Below are 22,790 nucleotides of genomic sequence, written 5' to 3'. Positions count from 1 at the left end.
CAGGCAAGCCCAGGGTTTTGAACCGGCAACCTCAGCGTTCCAGGTCGACGCTTTATCCACTGCGCCACCACAGGTCAGGCCTGCATTGTTTTTTTTCAGGTATTATTTAATATTTTTTATTACTCTTTCTTATAACATAATCTAGTTTTGTGGACCCCTTTTATTGTTCTTATTTAAATATTAAATGCATGAAATAAACTTCGGTATATCTTTTTTTTACTGAAAATGGTCATTAAGGCAGAGAACCAGTTGTTATATTATTTGAATCCCACTGCTGCTTGTACATACTTTAACCAGATAAACAAAAGGGTTTTATTGTTATGGTGACCTCAATCAAGTGTCCCTCTGAGGGCCTCTTTTCTGCACTGACCACCAGTCAGCAGGAAGACAGACAGGCGGGCATCTCTTACCTGCATGCACTGAGCAGGGACAGGCAGTGCATGAGACACAGCAGGAAGCTGGCGTTGGAGTTGTAGGTGGCCAAGAGAATGTCCCAGTGCTCCTGGAGGAAAGCCAGGGTGCTGAGGAGGCTGAGGCATTCAGACCGGGACTGCCGGGGCTTGGAGAGGCAATGAAGGATAACTTTGTTTAAACTGCTGTACAGCGCACTGACAGTGGTGTCCCTTTGTGAAGAGGCGCTCTCAAGGACCTGTGTACATGACAAACATACACACACACAAGCTCAGTTGTGCACGTTACGATTTCAGATACTCACTCAGTTCACAGGAAAATCTCAGTGTTTTCTGTATTTCAAAAAGTGCTGTAATCTAAAATTCAACTAAGTATAATTACCTCTACCTTTGAGCTTCTATTTTAAGTGAGTGATCAGTAAAGGCAATTCAAATGGTTGGATTGACCAAAAACTGGTATAAAAAAATTTTAAAGTTTACCACAGCCATATTATGGAAGATAGATGGTGGTCCAGAGACTTCTGAAATATAGGTAAAATGGTTGACCTTCAGTGTATAAGAAAATACTATTAATAGTGTCTAATTAAAAAAATAGGTTACTAACTGTAAATATTAGTTATCATGTACAGAGTGCTTATAATATTCCAGGTATCACACTAAGCATTTTTGCATGGAATTACATATATTGCCTTATTTAAGCATCCTAATAACACGATGAAGTAGGCACTAAAGTTATCCCACTTTTGAGATAAGAAGGCCAAGGGTCAAAGTGGTTAACTCATCAGTAAAGTTCTAACCAACACCAGACACTTGAGCCATGCCTTAACCACCATATCATCTAAAGGAGACCAAGTCCAATGATTTTTTTAAGTGAGAGGAGAGGAGGTAGAAAGACAGACTTCCGTGTGTGCCCCGACTGAACCCTCCCACACATGCACAATAAAGAATCTGTGCACAGGTATGCGCACACGTGCACCTGAGGGTGTATCGACAGACATGTGTTTGCACGCATGGGTATGTTTGCAGGTCTAGCTGAAGGGAGTGAGAGTACAGGTAAGAATAATAGGGTTAGGTGAAATGGACTTTGGCCTCGATTTCAGGAAGACCCAAACATGGCAAATGAAGGTGAGCACTAAAGAAGAAAATAAAATAGGTCTTCTGGAAATAAAGACCTTTTTGGCTCTTTGTTTGTTGATGAAGAGTAGCAACAATTAAGATCAAACCAGCCTGATCAGGCGATGGCGCAGCAGATAGAGCATCGAACTGGGATGCGGAAGACCCAGATTTGAGACCCCAAGGTCGCCAGCTTGAGTGTGGGCTCATCTGGTTTGAACAAGGCTCACCAGCTTGAGCCCAAGGTCACTGGCTTGAGCAAGGGGTCACTCAGTCAGCTGTAGCCCCCTGGTCAAGGCACATATGAGAAATCAATCAATGAACAACTAAGGTGTCGCAACAAAGAATTGATGCTTCTCATCTCTCTCCCTTCCAGTCTGTCTATCCCTCTCTCTGATTCTCTCTGTCTCTGCCACACACACACACACAAAAAAAATACAAAAAAAAAAAAAAAAGATTAAACCAGCCTGACCAGGCAGTGGCACAGTGGATAGAGCATTGAATTGGGACATGGAGGACCCAGGTTTGAAACTCTGAGGTCACCAGCTTGAGCAATGGTTCATCTGGCTTGAGCTCAGGCTTACCAGCTTGAGCATGGGGTCACTGGCTTAAGTGTGGATCATAGACATGACCCCATGGTTGCTGGATGAGCAAAGGTTCACTCACTCTGCTGTAGCCCCCCAGTCGAGGCACTTATGAGATACCAGTCAATGAACAATTAAGGAGCCACAACAAAGAATTGATGTTTCTCATCTCTCTCCTTTCCTGTCTGTCTGTCCGTCCCTATCTGTCCCACTGTCTGTCTCTCTCTGTCTCTCTCTCTCTCTCTGTCTTTGTCACAAAAACAAACAAACAACAACAAAAACCCTTAAAAAAGATTAAACCAACAATCACAGTAAAAAATGCAAAGGAAGTGTGTAGAGTCTACATGGGACAGAGCTCAGGTGCCAGTACAGGGCTACCATGACTCCTGACCACACTGAGAGGGCTCTCAGGTGGCCTGAGGTGAGAGCCCTTATGGCACTCAGTGTCCAACAGGCATTTCTGGGGCCATAATGGTCCTCTTCCTTCCTCCCACCCACCCATCTCAGTTCCTATTTCCAGGAGGGACAGCAGGTCAGTCTGGACCAACTGCACAACCAGCAGCATGTCATATAAACACTTGGTCAGTCAGTGGGAGTTTCCACACCACCATGGCCAGCCCGGGATTCTCACCACCATGATGTGTTCTGTGATGAAAAGAAGGATGTGTCTGGGGTCTGCTGAAAACATCCCACTGTATAGCTTCTCTACCAGCTTCTGGATGAAGTGGGAGATGTTCATGAGTGAAGGCACAGCAGCAGCCTCTGTGTTGGGCTGAGGCTCTTGATTGCCTAAAGTAGAGTGAGGAGACAGACTGAATGTGAGAAATCATCAGACTGAATGGCTTTCTCTCCACACAGTCTCTAATCCTTCCTGGTAACCAACTGCATCTCACTGACCTCTTTATACCCCATTTGTAGCCCTCTGTACAGGCTGCTGTTCTGAAGATGAGGTCTTACACACAGATGCCCAATGATGATCTATTTATTCAAAATAAATTGACCTCAAACAGTCTAGTCTGTGATATAAATCAAGTAGAGAGGAAGCCAGTGTAGGCACTGTTTCTCCCAGTGGCCTTTTAGAATGAGGGTGGAAAGAAATTTAGGTATAAGATAAACAAGAATACTGTCATGGTGACCCGAGGCCCTGGTACTAGGTCAGGCGAGGATAAAGCCATACTATGGGTTATCTGTCCATGCTCACTGACACAACAGGCATTGTTCTCAGACATGGACCCGTAATCCCAGCTAACCTTAATAATACCAGCCCTCTGAGTTAGCCACGATTGCTGTCCTTACTTACAGCCTCAAGCACCTGTCCAGAGTCGCACTACCCTCCAGGGACAGAGTCAGGATCAGAACTGGGACTCCCGTGCTCATACTTCCCACTGCTCTACCTACAACACTGCAGGCACTCCACAAGAGAGACCAACAGTCATCCCACTGCTCTACCTACAACACTGCAGGCACTCCACAAGAGAGACCAACAGTCATCCCACTGCTCTACCTACAACACTGCAGGCACTCCACAAGAGAGACCAACAGTCATCCCACTGCTCTACCTACAACACTGCAGGCACTCCACAAGAGAGACCAACAGTCAGGGTTTCTGTGTTGCAGGCAAGGAGGGACTCAGGAGATAAATTGTGTCACTCAGAATTCTGTGGCTCAGAAGCCACAGAAAGGACTTTGTTTAATCTTGTCAGGAAGGTGCGACTGCCCTGGAACTAAGTCTTTTGAATGAACCATCAGTCTGAACTTCTTAGGGGCAATAGGAGCATCTTCATTTACGGTCATTTGTTTAAGAAGCATTTGTTGTGCCCAAGCATGGCTGCAAAGGGTAAGATGCTGAACTAAAGAAGGCTGAATTTCAGTTGATACCTGGACTTCCCTCAGGGGAAGAGGACAGATTTCTACTGAAGATAGAGGAGAACTGGTGTTAGCTTAGAGAACAGAAGGGCTTTCTGTCTCCAAGTGACCCAATGATGGCAGAGGTGTCATGGACTAAAGCAAGCTTGTCTTCCCTAGGCCTCAAGGTAGGGCCACTGAGCTTACTACAGATTTGTGGAAAGCCCCTTCCCATGGCTCCTAGAGCATTCTGCAGCAGCACTAAGACCCTGGCTTCCTCTAGAAGACAGGGATCAGTAGCCAGGGAAGAGGCTGGCTTTCCTGCTCGCTGTCAGCCACTTTGTGTCAGATGGTGAGGAGCAGGTCACCCCCACTCACCTCTGGGCATCGACATGTCACCTCCAATCATCACGTGAAATATTTCCATGGTGGTAAGCAGGACCTCAGACTGGAAGTCTCGCTTCTGTTGGCTGGTGGCATTGTCTGGAGAAGCCTGGAATCATACCCGGAAATAAGACAATAGCCACATGGCCATCATATCCATTCAGTGTCTACTGGGTCCCCTTACCTGGCCTGTATCCTGATACCACAGCTGCTGGAAGTGTGGGCTGCCAACAGCTCACAGCTTCCTCTTCTTCAAGGCAATGCCAAGTTGCCTTACCCAGGAGGCAATGCCCACTTCCCGAGGCAAAAAGGCAAGTGGGGGTAGCCCAGAGACAATAGCCACCTGGCAGGTGCCTCGAGGTGGGGCCAACTCTGGGGTGCAGCTAGCACACCAGTGCTCCCCTTGGGGCCAGGCTGGCTGAGACCATTTTCTGTCTAGCTTCTTCCTCACCCTCCCTGCACCCCTTCTCTGCCTCCCCTGAAAGCAAAGCTCCTAATCAATCATGTTTAGACAATCCCTGCATCCTGCTCTGTGTGTAGGAACTTGGCTAAGACCTGCCCTCCTTCATCTACTCACTTGCTGCTCCTGTGCTCCCTGCGGCTCCTTAAGGACCCCTCCCACCACATCACTAGAGTCCCAGGAGATGTTCTTGACCAAGAGCCAGTTCTCGCAGGTGAACCCTCAGGCCTCCCCGCACACCCCCACGCCGTGTGGTGCCCGTGCCCTCCACAGTGCAGGCCCAGCAGCCGCGCCTTGGGCACTCACCTCCAGCAGCACTTCCAGGGGCAGCCACTGCTTGGGGCTGGAAACTGTGAGCAAGAGCTCCCTCAGGAGCAGCTGCAAGAATGCTCGCAGCTGCTTCCGTGTGGGGTGTGACTTGGCAGGAGCCTGCAGACCCTCCACAATGCTGTCGCCTTCCGCCTCGGGCCCAGGTCTACTGGCATTCTGGGCAGACTCAGTCGTGGCCCCCTCGAAGACAAGAGAACCCCATTGTGAGCGGCCTACATGGCTGCAAAGTACTTTCATGTCTACTTGCAAGTGGGGCATGGGTAAGAGTCTGTGTAAGGAAACTGAGGACCCATAGAAGGAGGTGGCATGCCTAGAGTCTCGGGGCTCGTGAGGGGGACTGCTCTGGCCCCTGAACCCAAGCTAGGTGGACATGAGGGAAAGAAGCTGGGCATGGAACAAGAGAGGCCTGCAGGGCTCGGGGCGAAGCCCAGCCCGGGTCCTGGACAAGCCGTTTCCTCCTTACAGCCACAGCTCTCGTCTGTCAACTGGAGACATGAGAACAATGGAAGTGGAGCGCACGCCCAGTGCCAGCCCCAAACACAGTCAGGAAAGCTGGCTCCTGCCTTCTGGAGGGGCCTTCCATTTACTGCCTTGCCAATGTTGATAGGCATGACCCCCAGGTGAAAAGAGGAGCTAAGACTCCAGCAAGTCCTGGCTTCTGCATCCCTGGAGCACTTTGGCCTTCATATTCTCATGCTTATATTTATAAACATATAGAGAGATAATTGTGGCAGGCATCATGAGCCCAGTGAGGTCCAGAAAAACGCAGAGATGGTGGGAGCCCAAATGACACACCCAAGGACACACAGCCAGGGACCCCTAACCTCCAGCGGTGAAATTTCCCTGGGTGGTCATCTGTTGTCACCTCCCTTTGCTCATTCATAAAATTAATGCTGCCGCTCTTAATTAAGCCATAAAATGAACTTAATGGCCCGAGGTGGGACATTAATTAGCTCTGTGCAGCCATGACTAGAAGGATGCCACAAAAATTCCCAGCAAATCGAAGCCCTCAACAGCCAGCTTTCTGCAGGAAGAGAGTTTGTCACATTTTCTGTGCAACAAAGGCCTTTTGAAGTCAACTTGGACTTTGGACATGGCGAGGAGGTGTGGGGATACCCGCTGTAGAATTGGAGCCCAGGGCCCCGAGACAGAGGCTGGACTCATCTGAGCTTGACTGGGGAGGTGAGGTTGGGCCAGAACCTCCCCCAGGCGGGAACTGTTGAGCTTGGGGAGGAAGAGACTGGGGTCAGAGTGTGTTCTGGTTGCCAATGAGCAGCCAGGTGGAACCCTAATTCAGCAAATGGTGAGCCTGGCCCCTGTATAGGGCTGAGGTGGGGATCTAGCCTAAAAATGTCTGGATTCAGGGTTACGGCCACCTCCAGAAGGCCTACTTGGAGGGATAGGAAGGGTCAGACTGCAGACTGTCCCTCCTCGCACCTGCCTCCAAGCCTGGGGCCCACCCTGCCCTCCCAGGGCCTCTTTCCCTTTGCTCCCACTTTCCTAGAATGTGCCTCTCCTTGATATTAAACCAACAAATCACTTTTACTTTTGCAAACATTCTAGTCTTTATATTTAGTTTCTTGATGAAAGCAAATTACTCTTAAATTTTATCTGGACATTTGATTTTATTTTGAACTGGTGGTTATAGAAGGGATACGGGCTTTAGGGTGCGAGTGTTTGAGGGTAGAGAAGGGGCTATGGGAAGAGATGGGCGAGAGATCTTGGCTCTGTCACTTGTTAATCACAGTGGTGGGTTTCACTCTCTCAGCCACTTTGTGATGTGGGTCTGAAGGCCCCTGTGAACCTAGAGGACAGTGGTCAGCTGCACTTCACTGCTGTGACCCCTCTGCCAGCTGACACCCCCCTCCCCTGCACAGAGAGCCAGTTAGGGGGCTCTGTGAAGCCCCAGGCCCAGGACTGTTGAAGGTGTTCAGCAGATGCAGGCTGTCACCATAAGTACACTTCTAGCAGTAAGAGCACCTTTGTTCATTCATTTAGTCACTTAGCAAATAAATATGCAGCAAACACTGCATGCCTGCACTGTTTGGCCTGGCTACTCAGACCCTCTCCTTACTGTTCTTGGCCTTTTAGCAAGTTCCTTTAGTGGCAGTTACAGATTTGCAGACAGGTGTCACTAGCTCACCTTCCCTGCCCTGGTCTCAGGTCCTTACACCACCAAGGAGGAGTGATGAGCAGATTTACCTGCTGGTTTCTGCCCTTTCCACCAGTCTCTGCTTGCTCCTCTGAACTCCCTCAGCCCACAGAGGCCCCTTGACCTATTGGAACCACCTCCAAATATCCAACTCACCCACATCTCTTCCTGTAGCCTTCTTGCCCCCCCCCCCCACACTCACACCTTGTCCTCGAGACCCAGCAGGTCCTTTTGCCCTCCCAGCCACCCTCTGACTTCAAGGGGTCCTGAGACATGGCCTGCAAACTGGAGGGGGTCCTCAGAACAAAAAGCAGAGAAGGGCAGTCTTCCTGTCTCCCACCTCAGTCTGGGGCATGGCCACCAGCTTCCTGGGTGGCATCTGTTCTTGCACATTATCAGGGGAGGGTCTTCCATATACGATTTGGCTTCATTGGCCATCAGATTACTGAGATCCCCAACAACCCAAAAACATCACTGAACTGAGTTGAGAATGACCTCAAGCTACAGCTCAGCTGAGGCAGGAAAGCTGCCCAAGTTGCTTACTTACTGTTCTCTCCAAGTCCCCTTAGTGCTTTAATGTGGGGGACGGGGAGGGGTTCTGCCCTTTGCTCTTTTTTAAAAAATTTTATTTTAACTGAGAGGAGGAGAGATAGAGAGATTCCCACATGTTCCACCTGGCAACCCCCATCTGGTGCCCATGCTCACAACTGAGCTATTTTTATCACCTAAGGCTGACATTGGGTCCAACCAAGCTATCCTTAGGACCAAGGGCCAATGCGTGAACCAACTGAGCCATGACTGCGAGAGGAGAGGTGAGAGAGAAGGGGAAGAGAAGCAATGATCACTTCTCTTGGGTGTCCTGACCAGAAATTGAACCTGGGAATTCCATATGTCAGGTTGACCCTCTGCTACTGAGCCAACTGGTCAGCACCACCCTTTGCTCTTGAAGGCTGACACCCAGGCTTTCACTGGGGCAGAGGAGTGGCATGTCCTACCTTGTAGGTTCCCAGGGGGAAGGTGACAGCAGCCAAGGTCTGGAGGAACTCTGGGGCTCGCCATGCCGGATCCTGGGGGTAGGTTCTATGCACAAGGCTGAGAAACTGCAGCACACTAGCTGGGAACGTTTGCTCCCAGGCACCATCCTCACTACCTATGGGGGGCTGAGAGTACAGTTAATGAGAATGGGAGTCAGAAGATTTGAAGTCTAGAAAGAAGACTGCCTTTCTGCAAGACCCCTAAGACTATGGGTTGGTATGGGATACTGGTCATCAACCAGGGAAGGGTTTCACACGTGCAGGCATTGTTCTGAGGACTTCACACATACTCCTGTTTTCACTTCACATCTGCTGTCTGAGGTAGGTCCTGTGCTTACCCTTATTTTACAGTTGGGAAGACAGAGAGGCACAGAGAGGTCAAAGAGCCTGCCAAAGGCCATCAGTGACTAAGGAGCAGAGCCGGGGTTCACTGAGTCCAGGCAACCTGGCTGCAAAGTCTGCCTATCTTACCCACATTCTCATGTTGCCTCTGTGTGATTACAAATGGTCTCCATGTTCAGGGAACTTGCAAATCACAGTCAACCCCAGCCTTTCACAGCCGAGAGCTTTTGCTACCAGCTCCCGACCCGGCCTTGGCTTGTATAGGTCCAGGGCTGGCAGAACTTGAGGGACTCCCTCCCTTCCAGTCAGGGATTCGGAATGGATCATGTACTGATCTAATACCCAGCACCCTGAGGGGACTGGGAACCTGTCTACTCTCATACCGTAAGCCAGCCTTGGTCACACAGCGGAGTCTCCATTCTGGCCACACACTAGTGTCCCAGTGTCCCCTTGAGCTCAACTTGTTAATTATCTGTGCCAAGTCACTGTGTCTGGAGATTGACTCTAGCCCCTATGTCAGCGGTTCTTAACCTGTGGGTCGCAACCCCGGCGGGGGTCGAATGACCAAAACACAGGGGTCGCCTAAAGCCATCGGAAAATACATATTTATTATACAATACATTTTTAAATAAAATATGTATTTCCGATAGCTTTAGGCAACCCCTGTGTTTTGGTCGTTCGACCCCCGCTGGGGTAGCGACCCACAGGTTGAGAACCGCTGCCCTATATGTACTGCTACTGCCTGAGTTACTGCTCTATCCTGATGGACAGCTTGGACTTGAAAATCAGATTGATACTACATAGCCACACCAATAACTAGATGGAGCGATGCTCAGCCTACATTTATGATTGTTATAAAAGGTCTTCCTTTGGCCACTTACTCAGCCCCAGCTTCTCTGATCCATGGCTTCTTCATTTCCTCACCAGTCTGCCCCTGGTCCTGGCTCCCTATGCACGAGTCAGATGTCCTGTTCACTAAGTAGGTATTGAGTACCTGAATGAAGCCTCATACTAGAACATTCAAATCTATTTATAGAAAGAAAGGCAATGTACATTGGACAAATAGAGAGCAGATTTTAAACTGGATCCTGCAGGGTCTTGGACAGAGCAGACAGACAGACAGAAATTGCTTCTGAAGTCCTCTGTCTCTGACTTCTCCACCAGGTTCTCACAGCACAATATTATATTTCCAGGGAACTACCAGAGGTTAAAGTTCAGAGTGTTTTCTGGAGTTAGTCTGCCTGGTTCAAATCCTGCCTCTGCCTCTTACTGATGGTGTAGCGTTGGACCAGTTTCCTTAATCCTTCTGTACCTAAGTCTCAATTCTGTAAAACAAGGATTGTAAAATGACGTATTTCATTTGGTTGTTGTGAGGATTGCAGGAGACATTTAAGTACTTCTGGCTTGCTTTCATGGTGACTAGCCCAGGGTGAACACAGAACAAGCTGGGAGACAAGGTCAGATAGAGAGGACTTGAACCATTGGGAAAGAAATTTGCATTTCATGCATTGAGCAACCAAGTTCCCCTGAAGGTTCTTAGGCACGGCAGTGACCTGGAATGGAACACTAATTCTAGACATACACATGTCCACCATGCCCTTGCCCCATGGCCTTGCCTGAGGGAGTCTACATTTGCACAACAGAAATAAGACTGTCTGTGTCAAAGGACTACTGCACACAGTGAGACGGCCCCACCTGGGGGGGCCCTGGACGGCTTGCATTGAAGGCTCTCCATGAAGCCTCCGTGTCATTCTACAGCAGGTAGACATCTGTCTTCTCTAAGGTATGTCTCTACCTCAGGGGCATTATAGGTGAGGCCCACCTGTTCTGGCAGAGGTGAGTGCTGTGAGCGGAAAGGCCCATTTCCCCCATCCCAGGGCCCCAAAGACCCTGACCTGAAGCAGTTGCTCAGAAATGTCCTGTTTGATGGGATGCCTAAACCTCCCTATGAAGAAAGTGAGGTGACTGAGCAAACAGAAAACAGGAATCTCTTGGCGAGAGTGGACCCACCACACTGAAAACAATGGCCAGTTTTCCCATTGTGCAGCTAAGCTATCACCAGGAACCACCTCACCCCCTCTATCAAAGACTCTAAGTCACATTCATTAATTCCTGGCATTACCAGGAAACTGCTGGGAAAAGTCACAGTGGCCCTTCCAAACTGGCATGACCTTCATCCCAGCAGATAGGGAATGGGTCTCACCTGGCTCATGGTGGCCTTCAGCAGTTCCAGGAGCAGCAGGGCACCCTCCGTGCACAGCCCAGCATGGAGAACTTCTTCTACATGATGCTTCTGCAGCAGCCACTGCAGCATGGTGTCCAGGCTGTCCTGAAAGAGGAGGCCAGGGCTGCAAAGATTCCTGTGGCTACTCACCGACAGGACTGGTTTTCCAGCCAGGACAGAGAGTTCCCCAAGGGGCCCCATTTGAAAAGGCAAAACAGCATAGGAACTCCCCCTTCTCCCCCATGCTCCCAGGTGGCTGACCTATGTGGAGAACGTCAGCCCACTCAGTGCAGAAGGGAAATACATAGCTCCAAGAAGGTTCTGGAAACCCCACCGGGCCAGGTTAGATCTGTTAGTCTAACACAAACACGGTCCCTATCAACTTCAGCAAACATTTGTAAACAAGATTATAGGAGCCATGTGACTAAGTCACTTCAGGGAAAGTTCAGACTGCAGCAGAGAGGGCACTGCTTAACCAGCAGGATGACCTGGCTCTGCCTCTTTAAAAGGTGGATTTGAGTGGCTCGATTGGATTGAGGATGGTCATGGACACTGAGGATAGCCTTAGGTGCTAAAAATGGCTTGGTACTCGAGCACTGGCCCAAGATGGGGTTGCCAGGTGGATCCCAGTCAGGGAACATGTGGGAGTTTGCCTCACTATCTCCCCTTGTTTCACCTAAAAACATAAAAATTAAAATAAAAAAGGTGGACTTGAGCATGCTATTCAGTTTCTTACCAGTTTAGTTTCCCTCTCAGACATAAGAATTGCATTATCTACCCCATAGGATTGTCATAAATATAAAGAGAAATAAAATCTGTAAACTATCTATCATGGGTCTGACATTCAGCAGATATTTGTTTCCTAGACACATTCTTAGAGAAATAAAAATACAGGGTTTGTATGAACTCAGCACAGTATACAGAACTCTATTTTGAAGTGAGATTTATAAGACCATTATTATTTATTAGGATTTAGATATGTCAAATAGAATGATGTGCGAGAGAGATGAAGTTTTGAGTCTTTTATCTATAGAGTTATGACCCCACCTCATTTCAATTCAGGGCAGTTTAACTCAACTCCGAAGACCAAGGAACAATTTCTTTTTTGTTGTTGTTGTTGTTTTGTTGTTGTTGTTTTTTTACAGAGACAGAGAGTGAGTCAGAGAGAGGGATAGACAGGGACAGACAGACAGGAACAGAGAGAGATGAGAAGCATCAATCATTAGTTTTTCATTGCGCATTGCAACATCTTAGTTGTTCATTGATTGCTTTCTCATATGTGCCTTGACCGTGGGCCTTCAGCAGACCGAGTAACCCCTTGCTGGAGCCAGCGACCTTGGGTTCAAGCTGGTGGGCTTTTGCTCAAACCAGATGAGCCCACACTCAAGCTGGTGACCTTGGAGTCTCGAACCTGGGTCTTCCACACCCCAGTCCGATGCTCTATCCACTGTGCCACTGCCTGGTCAGGCAAGGAACAATTTCTGATTCTGCTATTTGTCAAGTACCCATGAAGGTGAGTAAAGGGTGGGTCCATTCTTGAGGTGCTCGGTATGTAAGGAGAGAGGCAAATGCGTACATGTGTTCACGCCACACAAACAGCAAAGGGATGCTGAAGCACAAAGGAGGAATGGTTCTCTCTGCCTGGGGAGTCTAAGCACAGGTGGCACCTGGGGCAGGTGACTGTGGGAGAAGAACTGGTTAAAGGCACGGTGTGTGCACACAAGCAGCCAGTCTGGGTCTTGTTGTGGAGGTGACTCCTGAGGATCACAGCACGAAGGGCAGGCAAGCGCAGAAGCCAGCAGCGGCGGGGCAGAAGGCTCGGCACACTTCAGGGTTATGGTAGAATGCAGGAGACACCAGGGCATCAGCAAGGGGAAGGCATATGCTGAGACCGCATGTTTGTGGTGACAGCGAAACACCTCCTCCCCCGCCTTCCGTCATCATGGGTTTGTCCAGTGTGCCCAGGAGCAGAATGATAGCAAAGTCGGACTTAAGAAAATGGGGAGCTGCTAGGGAGGATGATGGGAGGCGGAGAAAGTCAAGGGTGTCTGAAGAGCCAGCCAAGGCATGCAGACCGCTAGGGAAAACATGGGTCAGGGCGGGAGAAACTGGAAGGAGAGGAGCGGGGAAAGGGTGGGGGAGTCTTAAGAAACTGCCTGGGTCCTGTGGAATCAGAAAGCCAAAGCCAAGTGTGTCATTCTGTCTCTGGGGCACCCCGAGAACCTACTTTGGGCCCACTGGTCAGCTCTGTAAGTGGCGTCTGCAGAAAGAAGGTGGACACGATGAGGTAGACTTCCGGAATGTGAACATGGTGGACCAGAAACTCATTCAAGACACGGAATCCAGGCAGCACACATGGGCTCTGGTCAGGCGTGGGGGGGTGGCTCTTCAGGTTATCTGTTGATTAGGAAGCGGTACACAATCTGACTGAGAACAACTGCAGTTGCTTCTGGCCAAGGTGGGGATTGGGCACACAATCTAATTCCCTGCCACCCACTCACCCCACAGAAATGCCGGATAGAAATAAACATCATTCATGCATGAGCACAAGAAACTGCTCAAAAAAAATGCCTTTCCCTATTCCTGACATGCTCATTCATTCACTCATTGAAAAGCAGATATTTAGTGCCTGCCACCTTATTGTCAACAAGTAAGTTTATATTAGCCAATAAGGATATAGTGTTCCAACAAAACACAGAGCCCCAGGCTCTCACCAACTGTCTGCAGCGTGGTGAGAAGGGAGACATTAATCAATCAAATATCAAATAAATATACAGGGGGTCCTCAGGTGGGGACACAATTCTGTTTCTATGACAGTGACATAACCCGAATTTTGGTATAACTTGAATCACACCCTAGCCTAAGTCACTTACTTATCCTAACACAGTTGTAAAATCATAATCTAGAACACAAAAACACAACCAAGCCACAGAAAAAGAATACTGTGTATTCTTCTGCTGCGTGCAACTAAACTATATAGTTCACCCACGTAGTACAATGCTAACAGCATAAGCCCAAACACTTTCATCTCAAATTGTTAAGTTTTTATGGGACTGAGAGTCTTAAACTTGAAATGTCATATGTCAAGACTGTCATAACTCGAGGACCCCTGTATGCTTATGATAAGCACTACAAAGGGAAACAATAGGGACAAAGAGAGCATAAATAAAGTACCCCAATTCAAGTGGAACCTTCCTCTCCCAGAGCAAGTGGCACTTGAACTGAGACCTTGAGGGTGAACCCACCCCAGCCAGGAGAAGCCTGCTGGTGTGGTGGGTGAGGAGAAACATCCCAGGAGGAGAGCGAGCTAAAAAGCCTTTGGGAGTAGACGGAAGCTCCAGTGTCTGAAGAGCAGTCAGACTCTCAGGAATCTGAAAAGGGAAATCTAAGAAGGCTTGACTGATCAGGAGTCAGGGGTCAAGGTGACCCTACTGCACAGGAGTCCCGAAGGTCCCAAATGGAGAGGAGGAGACTGGCAGATCTCTAGCACCGCCTTCACTAGATGCTTCCCAGCCTATTAGAGATAGCCGCACACTCACCCATCATGATGTCCACACCTTCAGAACTACGTTCCATCCAAGATCCTGCAGGCAGGCCATCTTTAAACCTGCCGCGGAGAAATGGGCTGGACAGAAAGTGCAGCAGCAGCTTCAAAGCCAGCACAGTGGTGCTGGGATGCAGGTGGCCCTGCAGGAGCAGCAGGAACCAGTCCGGCCCCAGGCTCAGGAACATCTCCTCCTTCATCCTAGGGAATCAGCACACGTGATAAATGCTCTTGGCCTGTGAGCATATGGCACGTTCTGAAAATATATAATGTCTAGCCTCGCTAGTCACCTGCGGGAGACATGTTAAAGCTAACATATCACTTAGCAAGATACATATTTTAGAAGAATGTTAAATAAAATGCTGGCAAAGTTGCTATAAAACAGATAAATGTGTCCGTGAATGGCTGAAGTGTACGTTGACCAAAGGTGTTCAAAGCAGTTAGAAACTAGATATCAATAGATGTAAACCCTCCCGCCATTGACAGTCACACTCACACAGTGTCTGACAGCCACCCATCTTGTTACAACAGTGTGGGAACATAAAGCACCTCCCTTTTTAAAAAAACACATTGGTCAAAACTAATCTAAAAGGAATAGTTCAAAGTATTTGCATCTTTATCAGTTTAGGTGAAGTGTGTGTGTCTGTGTGTATGTGTGTGTGTGTGTATTACATGATTTACTGTCATTTCCAAAAATAAATTTTTAAATGATGAGTCTAAAGAATATGGAAATGAAGGGCAGGGAGGTGGGCAACCAGTCCTCAGAGGAATGGCCCAGCAGAGGACCCAGCCTCCTGGGAGCCTGGGAAGGACTCACCTGTCCCAGGCAGTGTTCCCAGAGTCAGCTGCCAGACTAGGCATGGTGAGAGTGTGGCCACTGGCTTCCAGTCCTGCCTCTGAATTAACCTACGGGGTGACTTTGGCAGAGCTTTTGATGTACTCTGGTGATTCTCCCTGATCATGGTGGATGGTGAAGGTGATTATAATAATAACAGTTAGCTTATGGAGTATTTATAGTACAGTAGGCACCATGTTCCAGGCTATCCACATATTAATTTTCATCTGTGGAAAGTCCTTTCTTTATCCTCACATAGATGAGTAAAAGAAAGGTCTAGGGGCTTACGCTACCTCCTCAAGATCCCTGAAAACAGAGCTGGAATTTGAACCCTGGAGGTTTTAACATCTGAGCCCATGCGCTTAAGCACAACACTATATTCCTTTTCAAAAGTAAGGAAAAGAAATGGTTTAGACTAGCTCATCTCCAAGTTCTCCAGTTCTACTATCTTCTGATTCTAGCAACATAAAGACTTGTAAGCGTTACTTGCAAAGCTGTTTTACTGAGGGTTAACTCCTCACTTTTTACCCAAACACACATAAAAAATAACACATCAATTTGACAAGAGCAAAGATCTGGACTTGCTCAGCACCACATCCTCTCATCAAGAAACTGTGCCTGGCACACAGTAGATGATGTCAGGGTCAGAGGTAAAGCAGATAGTCAGTGGGAGAGTTGACAAATTTTTATGATTACACATTGTTTTTGAAAGTCGATTGAAGGCAGATGCTTCCCTTTCCAACTTGGGAAAATAAGTAACTAACAGTAAATAGCAAAATAATTTGGCAAGCCTCTTTCCTTGATAGATGTTATTCAGGCTCACCATTCCTCCATACCATTGCCTGCCAAGTAAAAGACATCAAATCCAGTAATTGTCACAAGTGCCAAAGTAATAACAATTACACTAGAGCAATGGCGGCAGGAGGAGGTGATTGCAATCTTACTGAATCTGTTTTGAGTGACTATGCCCATTAAACATCTTTATCAGAATATCTGAGGGCAAAGTCTGCTTTACTGGGTGGAGAGAATGTAAGTTTCTTTCTGATGTGTGGGAAACATATCACAGAAAGTTGACTCTGAGATGCTAAACTTTTCATTAAGAAAAGGTTTTCACACCACAGCCCAGACAAGGCCACATTGTGCTAAATCCCTCTCACTGGAGCTACTTACTCTGAGGACAGATTAAGTTGGGAGGAAGATGTGACACTGAGCAGCATCTCCAGCAACTGGTTTCTGAGCCAGATTGTCTTTCCAGATGTTTGGCTTCCAGCTACAAGAGAACATTTAGATCGGAGAGAGAATGAGTGTGAAGAGACCCCATATTTTCTGCAGTAAGCAGTCATCATCACCAAGTGCTTGTTTCACTCAGGAACTAGGGCATGGGCAGGATTCCAAATTTCATCATTCAATTCTAGACTTCAATACAATGCTTTTAAAATTTTTTTCGGGAAATGTTCTTAAAGTTCCCTTTAATTAGAGATGCTTTTAATTTCCCTACCTCCACACATACACACACACCCAAATCTTTAAAATTTATCTTCCAGTACAAGAACTTTTGTAACTATCCTAGGTTACAGTATGTTCTGAACATCAACCAGCTGCTAGGGATCCTGCCCGGCATTGGGAGGAGCTTGTGAAGACCATGGTTCTCAACCTTGATTCCTGCTCTCAACTCGCTTCCAGACTAGGCCTTGACACATTGATGCTGCCATGAACATAAGCTGGAGTAATAGCAAGAGGTATGTAGATCCAGTGGAAAGAGAGATTTTACTTCTGAATGGTATTGTGGCCCCAGAGGACGTGTTAGCACTGTCTCAACAGAAGATGTTTGTACAAAAGCTTCAGAATGGAGCCCCTATGAGAAGGAGATTCGACTAAATCAGCTCCCTGTTGGCCTACTCTCTGTTTATTTATCCCCTCTGTTGGCCAGTCATTTACAATCCACTCAGGGCATAGACACCAGGCTGTAGGAAGAGAACTAAGCAGTAGCTTGAAGAAGGAGAGTCAAGTTCCTCACTATTTGGATTCTGGCCCAATCTCTTATTAAGGTCCTACTATCTCTGAGCCTCAGTTTCCTCCTCTGCAAAAATGGAAAAGGCAATTCCTCCTTTTCAGTCTTGATCTTAAGAGAAGAGGGAATTTATTGAGATTAATAACTCTGCCCAGAGCATCTTGTGCAATGATAAGAATGTTTTCCATCCATAGCCCTGTCCATGCAGTAACCACCAGTTTTCTATGGTTATCAGGCACTTTGAATGTGGCTAGTGTGACTGAGGGATGGACATTTTAATGGCATTTTATTTCAATTAATTAAAATGGCCACATGTGGTTTAAGGCTCCCCTGTTGGACAGCACAAATCCTGAGGGCCCAGGACAGAGTAGCCAGTCTTCGTTCCCTCAAACCGGCCCTCGCAGAGGGATGTGGGATATGACATGGCTGCTGTTCGGCATCTAGTTGGGGAGAGAGACACTCAGAGAAACCAGTACCAAATATGTGCTTTAGAGGAAGCCCAGGGGCTTTAGAAGAGTAGAGGAAGTGACTTAATGTGGCCTGGTGGGACGAGGAATGACTAGCCCAGTGGGATGAGGTAGAGAGTGGGCCTAGGGCAAGGCAGATACTCCTGCAGAGAGACTAGCATGTGCAAAGCATGGACGCAGGGCAGTCCACTACCCATGATGACCTGCAAGTACTTCAAGGTAGGATACTGGGCTTACCAGGGCAGGGAAGGGTGGGGAGACTCAACCAGAAAGGATCCCACTGGTTGGTCTACAGGAAACTGAGTTTTATCCTGGAAGCCATTCCAGGTTGCAAAGAAAGAATATGCTATTTGATCTGTGACTCTAGTCATAAAACTATGACCTCACAAGCCACTCTTTGGGAACAACTGCTCAGCTGTGGATTCCTTCCCCTTCCTTTGCAGCCTGTGTTTCTGCATTTTTCTCCACAGTATTGTGTCTGGTCCTTCTCTGAACTTGCAGCACGAAAACCCAGTGTGAAGTGAAATGTAGTGCCCTTCCCCAACAACACAGCCCACAAGGTGTGGCTTTCGGGCATGCCAGAAGGGTTACCCTGCTGCTTCAGATGGTGTTGGGAAAGGTCATCTCACCAGGCACAGAGAATTCCGGGGCTCCATCCATGCAGATCTGCCTCTCATCCACTGACCAAGGTTTGAGGGTGTACACCACAAACAGCGCAACCCTTAATGCAGAGAGGGAAGGACACGTTCAACATTGGACATGTATGAAGGTTCCCCGGGTTCGAGAGGAACCATGTCATTCTGCGATTAATGCAACATTTCTAGAGACTTCTAAAATCTTTCAGGCTTTGTCAGAGCCGTTAACTCTGGCTCTGCCAGTTCCGCTGACAGACATGGGTGATGACGGACAGGGGAAAGCCGTGCCAGCTAGGACTGCTCTTCGGGAAGCTTGCAAAGGGCAGACATGCTGGGTCATCAGCTGGCGGTGCTGGCTGTGCTCATGGGGAGTCTTGAGTTCCTGGCACAACAGGTGTGTCCAAGCACCAGGGAGCAGGGAACACTCAGCCCCACGGGGGAACTCACACATCCACCCCTTTTCTCAGCTCCTGGCCTCCTTGAAGGTTGTAAGGATCAGAACCGACCACTGCACTGAAGGGTAGTAATGCTGGGTTGAGGGTGGTCAGGAGAGAGCAGGGGACCTATATTCCCCCATGAAACTGTCCCCTGCTTCAATCTTTCCCCTGGGAAGCTTGGTACCTGAGCAGATCCTGGATATTGAAGTGCCCCTGCAGTTGAGCACCCAAGATGGCAATGACGGTGGGGATCCTGGAGGGGGCAAGGCCCGGCTCATTGAAGAGGAAGACGAGTTTGGGCACCAGCTGTGCCTGGTGAGCAATGTCAGCATTCCGGGCTCCTTCCCTGCTGAGCACAGGAGACAGGCAGCAAAAGCTTTTACTGGAATGAACCAAATTTGCTGTTTTCTCTATAAAGGTTTTTCCAGGCTGGGCTTGTTCTGTGGCCCTGTGACTCTAACGCTCACTTGGCAACTCATCAACATGCTGTCAGACACCCATTGAACATGTGTCTGCCAAGTGCCAGAGGCACACCAGGATGAGGCTCCGGACCCTTCCAGCCCCCCAAGCTGCCTTCAAAGACAACCCCCAGTTATTGACTTTTAACTCCCAAGCTTCAGGGAAAACTAATGGTGGTCTCAGAAAACAGAACGAAGACAGCAGACTGAAAGGTGACCGTGAGCACTTCCAACAGCCAGGGGCACAAGCCCCTGGTGAGCCTGTCTAGTGAGTGCTCTTCCTGCCCGCCCCAAACCACAAAGTAGATGAGCACATCGCTGTGAGAGTCAAAGGGGAACAAGACAGAATTCAAACATCTACATTCCCCTTCTTGGGTAATCACATTGCAATTTCCAGTAAACTCTACCCCCCACAGGAAAACAATCCCCAGCGTAAGTGCCCACTTCTTAGAAAACAACAGGTACGAATAGAAAGTGGAAAATGGGAAAGAAAGAAAAAAAAAGGTGGAGGAAGTTGAGTTTGGGTGGATTGCTCCTTCTGGAACTGTCTTTTAGTGCTAACATGCTAAATTCTGCCAGCTCAGCGTCCCCCACATACAGAAGAGGCAGAGCCCACCCAGTTCCGTGTGTGATATGTATCTGTTGCTTATGAAGCCCCCACCTTATTTCATGAGCTCCTCATTACAGCCCTAAGCAACCTGTGTTTCTGCATTTTTCTCCACAGTATTGTGTCTGGTCCTTCTCTGAACTTGCAGCACGAAAACCCAGTGTGAAGTGAAATGTAGAAATGTTGGCTTCCCTTCTCCCTCATTCTGATCACCGCCCCTGCTTTCTTTGGGAAGCACTTCTTTCTGACTCCCCTCCCCAGCCTCACAGGTGCAGTCGGCCTCCCAGCCTAGCCCAGAGACCCCAGGTGGCCCTGTGAGCTGCATCCTATTGCCAAGACGAGGGAGCATAAAGAAGCCTCCCTGTTAACTGCACTGAGCAGAGGGCATGCTCGGAGCAGCCCCGCAGCCCTCTGCTCAGCCCTCGGGCTGCCACAGCAGGCTGGCGGACACGGTGCTGGCAAGAAGGCAAGCAGAGGCAGGACCGGGGACTGACCGCGGAGGGTGTGGTACGCTGCAGCCCAACCCTGGGTGGGAGTCTGCCCCATTCAATTGGAAGAGCAGTAAAATTCTCTCTTTCTCCACTTCCTCCCCTGCCCTGGGACCCCCTCCCAGCTTCCTTTTCTCTCTTTCCTCTTTCTCTAGGTTGATTGGAGTGTAGTACTGCCACTTGCAACCAAAAGAGCCCTGATTGATGTAACAACATAACCTGGAGAAATTACTGAGATGGAGAGTGGGTCATGACGAGCATGTGTTCTTTCTCCCCAGCCATACTTACTGAGCCCCGAGGAGATGCTTATTGCCAGGGCCAGAGAGCAGCCCTCCGAGGTCCCAAAGCAGCAGAGGAGACAGACATGCCCCCACACGTGTGAGCCCCCAGGGAAGGTGTTTCTGTTGACTGACAACCCCCCCCCCAAATCCTCATGTTGAAGCCTACCCCGCAGTGGTGGGGCATTGGGAGGGGATTAGGTCATGAAGGAGACGCTTCATGAATGGGTTGAGTACCCTCGTAAAAAGGATGCCAGCGAGTTCCCTCAGCCCTCCCGCCAAGTGAAGCTGTTGTGAGAAGACGGCCATCTTCTGAGCCAGGAAATGAAGTCCTAACCAGACACCGAGTCTATCAGTGCTTTGATCTTAGACTGTCGGCCTCCAGAACCATGAGAAATCAATTTCTGTTGGTATAAGCTAACCGGTCTATGGAATTCTTGTTCTAGATGCCTGAATCAGCTGAGACAGACGCGCTGCCTCAGGGGCCCCGGGACTCCAGGTGGGCGCCCTGCCCTCAAGCCCTTTCCTTAGCAGGAAGCCTTCGGTTCTAACACAGAGGCTGCCAAAGCCCAGCCTACCTTGGCAAGCGGAGGATTTCCACAAGATGGGAGAAGAGGGAGAGCTCCAGGTTGTCCACAGCGTTCATCCAGAGCTGGAAGACAACGAACACACTGCGAACCAAGGCACGTGAGAGAAAGGCTTTGCGGGAAATACGAGCGCATGGGGCACTAGACATGGTCTCGCCCGTCCTCTGCTCAGCGCTTCACCTGTCTTCTCTCGTCCCCTTCAGCCTCATCCATATTTGCGATATCTCCCTGGCTGGTGCTCTCCATGCCACATGTGCCAATCTCCGTGGTGGCTTCCACCCTCACATGCATGCAGCTAGCACACACTCTGCCTAGAGTGTGCCTGCTGGGTCCTGGTGCCAGACTCAGCCCCAGAGCCCCTGGTCTGTAACTGTACTGGCCACTCTCTAGCTCCCACTCCCCGGCTGCCCTGTGCCTGCCTCCCTCACACCCAGCACACTGCAGTGTCACCTTTGTCATGTGCCAGGCCCCGGTGGCTGGATGGAGGGTCTGCGGCCTGCTTACCATGACCCCAGGGAACCTCTGTGCCCAACCACAGTGGGCACTCAGTGTCTGATGCTTCCTAAATGGATCTATCCACCCAAAGTTTTGCACACAACTTGCCACTTTGCCTCAGGTGTGCCCTCAATATTACCCAGTCATTCTTAAAAGAGCACTTGTGAAAAGCAAGGTACCATTCAAAGGAATTGGTATATATTTTTAACACACACACACACACACACAGCACAGTTTCAAACTCTTTTCCACACACTGTAGGGACTGACACGCACACCAGCTTATTGAAGAAGATGATGGTCTCTATTTCACGCTTGAGAAAACTGTAACTCAGAGAAGCCAAGAAACTTGCCCAGGGCCCATTAGTGGTAGGATTTCATTACCAACCAGGACCTCTGCACTCCAAAGCCTTTGAGATTGTCCCTCTCATCACCTCATCATCACAACTATGGAGGAAACTGACTTGCTGGGTTCACAGGAAGCTCCAGACATTTTTTTTTCTCTTTCTTTCTTTCTTTCTTTCTTTCTTTCTTTCTTTCTTTCTTTCTTTCTTTCTTTCTTTTTACTATCATGCACTCCTTTAGGGTCCAAATTCCACCTCCAGTTTACCTTAAAATCGCAAAGAATATGCCAAAAGACACCAACATTGGTGACAGCAGATGCCCCAAAGCCCAGGTCTGCGGTGCCGGCAATGGAGAGGAGCAACTGGAACACTCGATGGTTCAGGAGAGAGGGCTTTTTCCGCAGGAGAAACGCCAGTACCTAGAAGAGTTGAAGCACAAAGCAGTCTCCCGTGAATGCGCAGTTAGGACTCTCCTTCGCTAGCCTGTTCCAGCACCTTTGGTCAGCCCAGCCTGACCCCCTCTGCCCTCCACACTCCCTGTTCCAGTTTCTGTGGCTGCTTCCTACCAGCGTCCACCTTCCTGCACACGTGGCTGAACCTATCAGACAGGACCCTATTCCTTCCTGAGTCTCTTCCTCTGAGTTTCGAGAATGCCACTCTCTCTCTCTCTCCTGGTTTCCTCCCCCATTTCTCAGGGCTCTTTCTCATTTACCTCAGTGGATCCTAC

General features: G+C 48.9%; 1 protein-coding gene across 5 annotated transcripts in view; it reads right to left on the bottom strand.

The window, feature by feature from the left end:
• WDFY4 (WDFY family member 4) overlaps positions 1–22,790 on the bottom strand; it is a 313,461-nt gene that overhangs the window by 145,808 nt on the left and 144,863 nt on the right. For 4 of the 5 annotated variants that reach the window (XR_010727052.1, XM_066242595.1, XM_066242598.1 and 1 more), the window contains exons 24-36: positions 22,330–22,482; positions 21,217–21,290; positions 18,992–19,156; positions 18,365–18,456; positions 16,428–16,527; positions 14,418–14,623; positions 13,106–13,275; positions 10,858–10,983; positions 8,274–8,438; positions 5,103–5,306; positions 4,331–4,445; positions 2,739–2,896; positions 411–649 (exon numbers count right to left, since the gene is read on the bottom strand). Coding sequence is in view for 4 of the 5 variants with exons in the window: in XM_066242595.1 (XP_066098692.1) it covers positions 411–649; positions 2,739–2,896; positions 4,331–4,445; positions 5,103–5,306; positions 8,274–8,438; positions 10,858–10,983; positions 13,106–13,275; positions 14,418–14,623; positions 16,428–16,527; positions 18,365–18,456; positions 18,992–19,156; positions 21,217–21,290; positions 22,330–22,482 (1,967 nt within the window). In the remaining variant the exon portion in view is untranslated. The remainder of the gene's footprint in view (positions 1–410; positions 650–2,738; positions 2,897–4,330; positions 4,446–5,102; positions 5,307–8,273; positions 8,439–10,857; positions 10,984–13,105; positions 13,276–14,417; positions 14,624–16,427; positions 16,528–18,364; positions 18,457–18,991; positions 19,157–21,216; positions 21,291–22,329; positions 22,483–22,790) is intronic. The other variant, XM_066242597.1, reaches the window with a different exon arrangement.

Source organism: Saccopteryx bilineata, chromosome 9 (assembly GCF_036850765.1).
Source record: "Saccopteryx bilineata isolate mSacBil1 chromosome 9, mSacBil1_pri_phased_curated, whole genome shotgun sequence".
Classification (NCBI taxonomy): Eukaryota; Metazoa; Chordata; class Mammalia; order Chiroptera; family Emballonuridae; genus Saccopteryx; species Saccopteryx bilineata.
The sequence above is the reverse complement of the archived record's forward strand: the minus strand, read 5'-3'. Positions and strand labels throughout refer to the sequence as shown.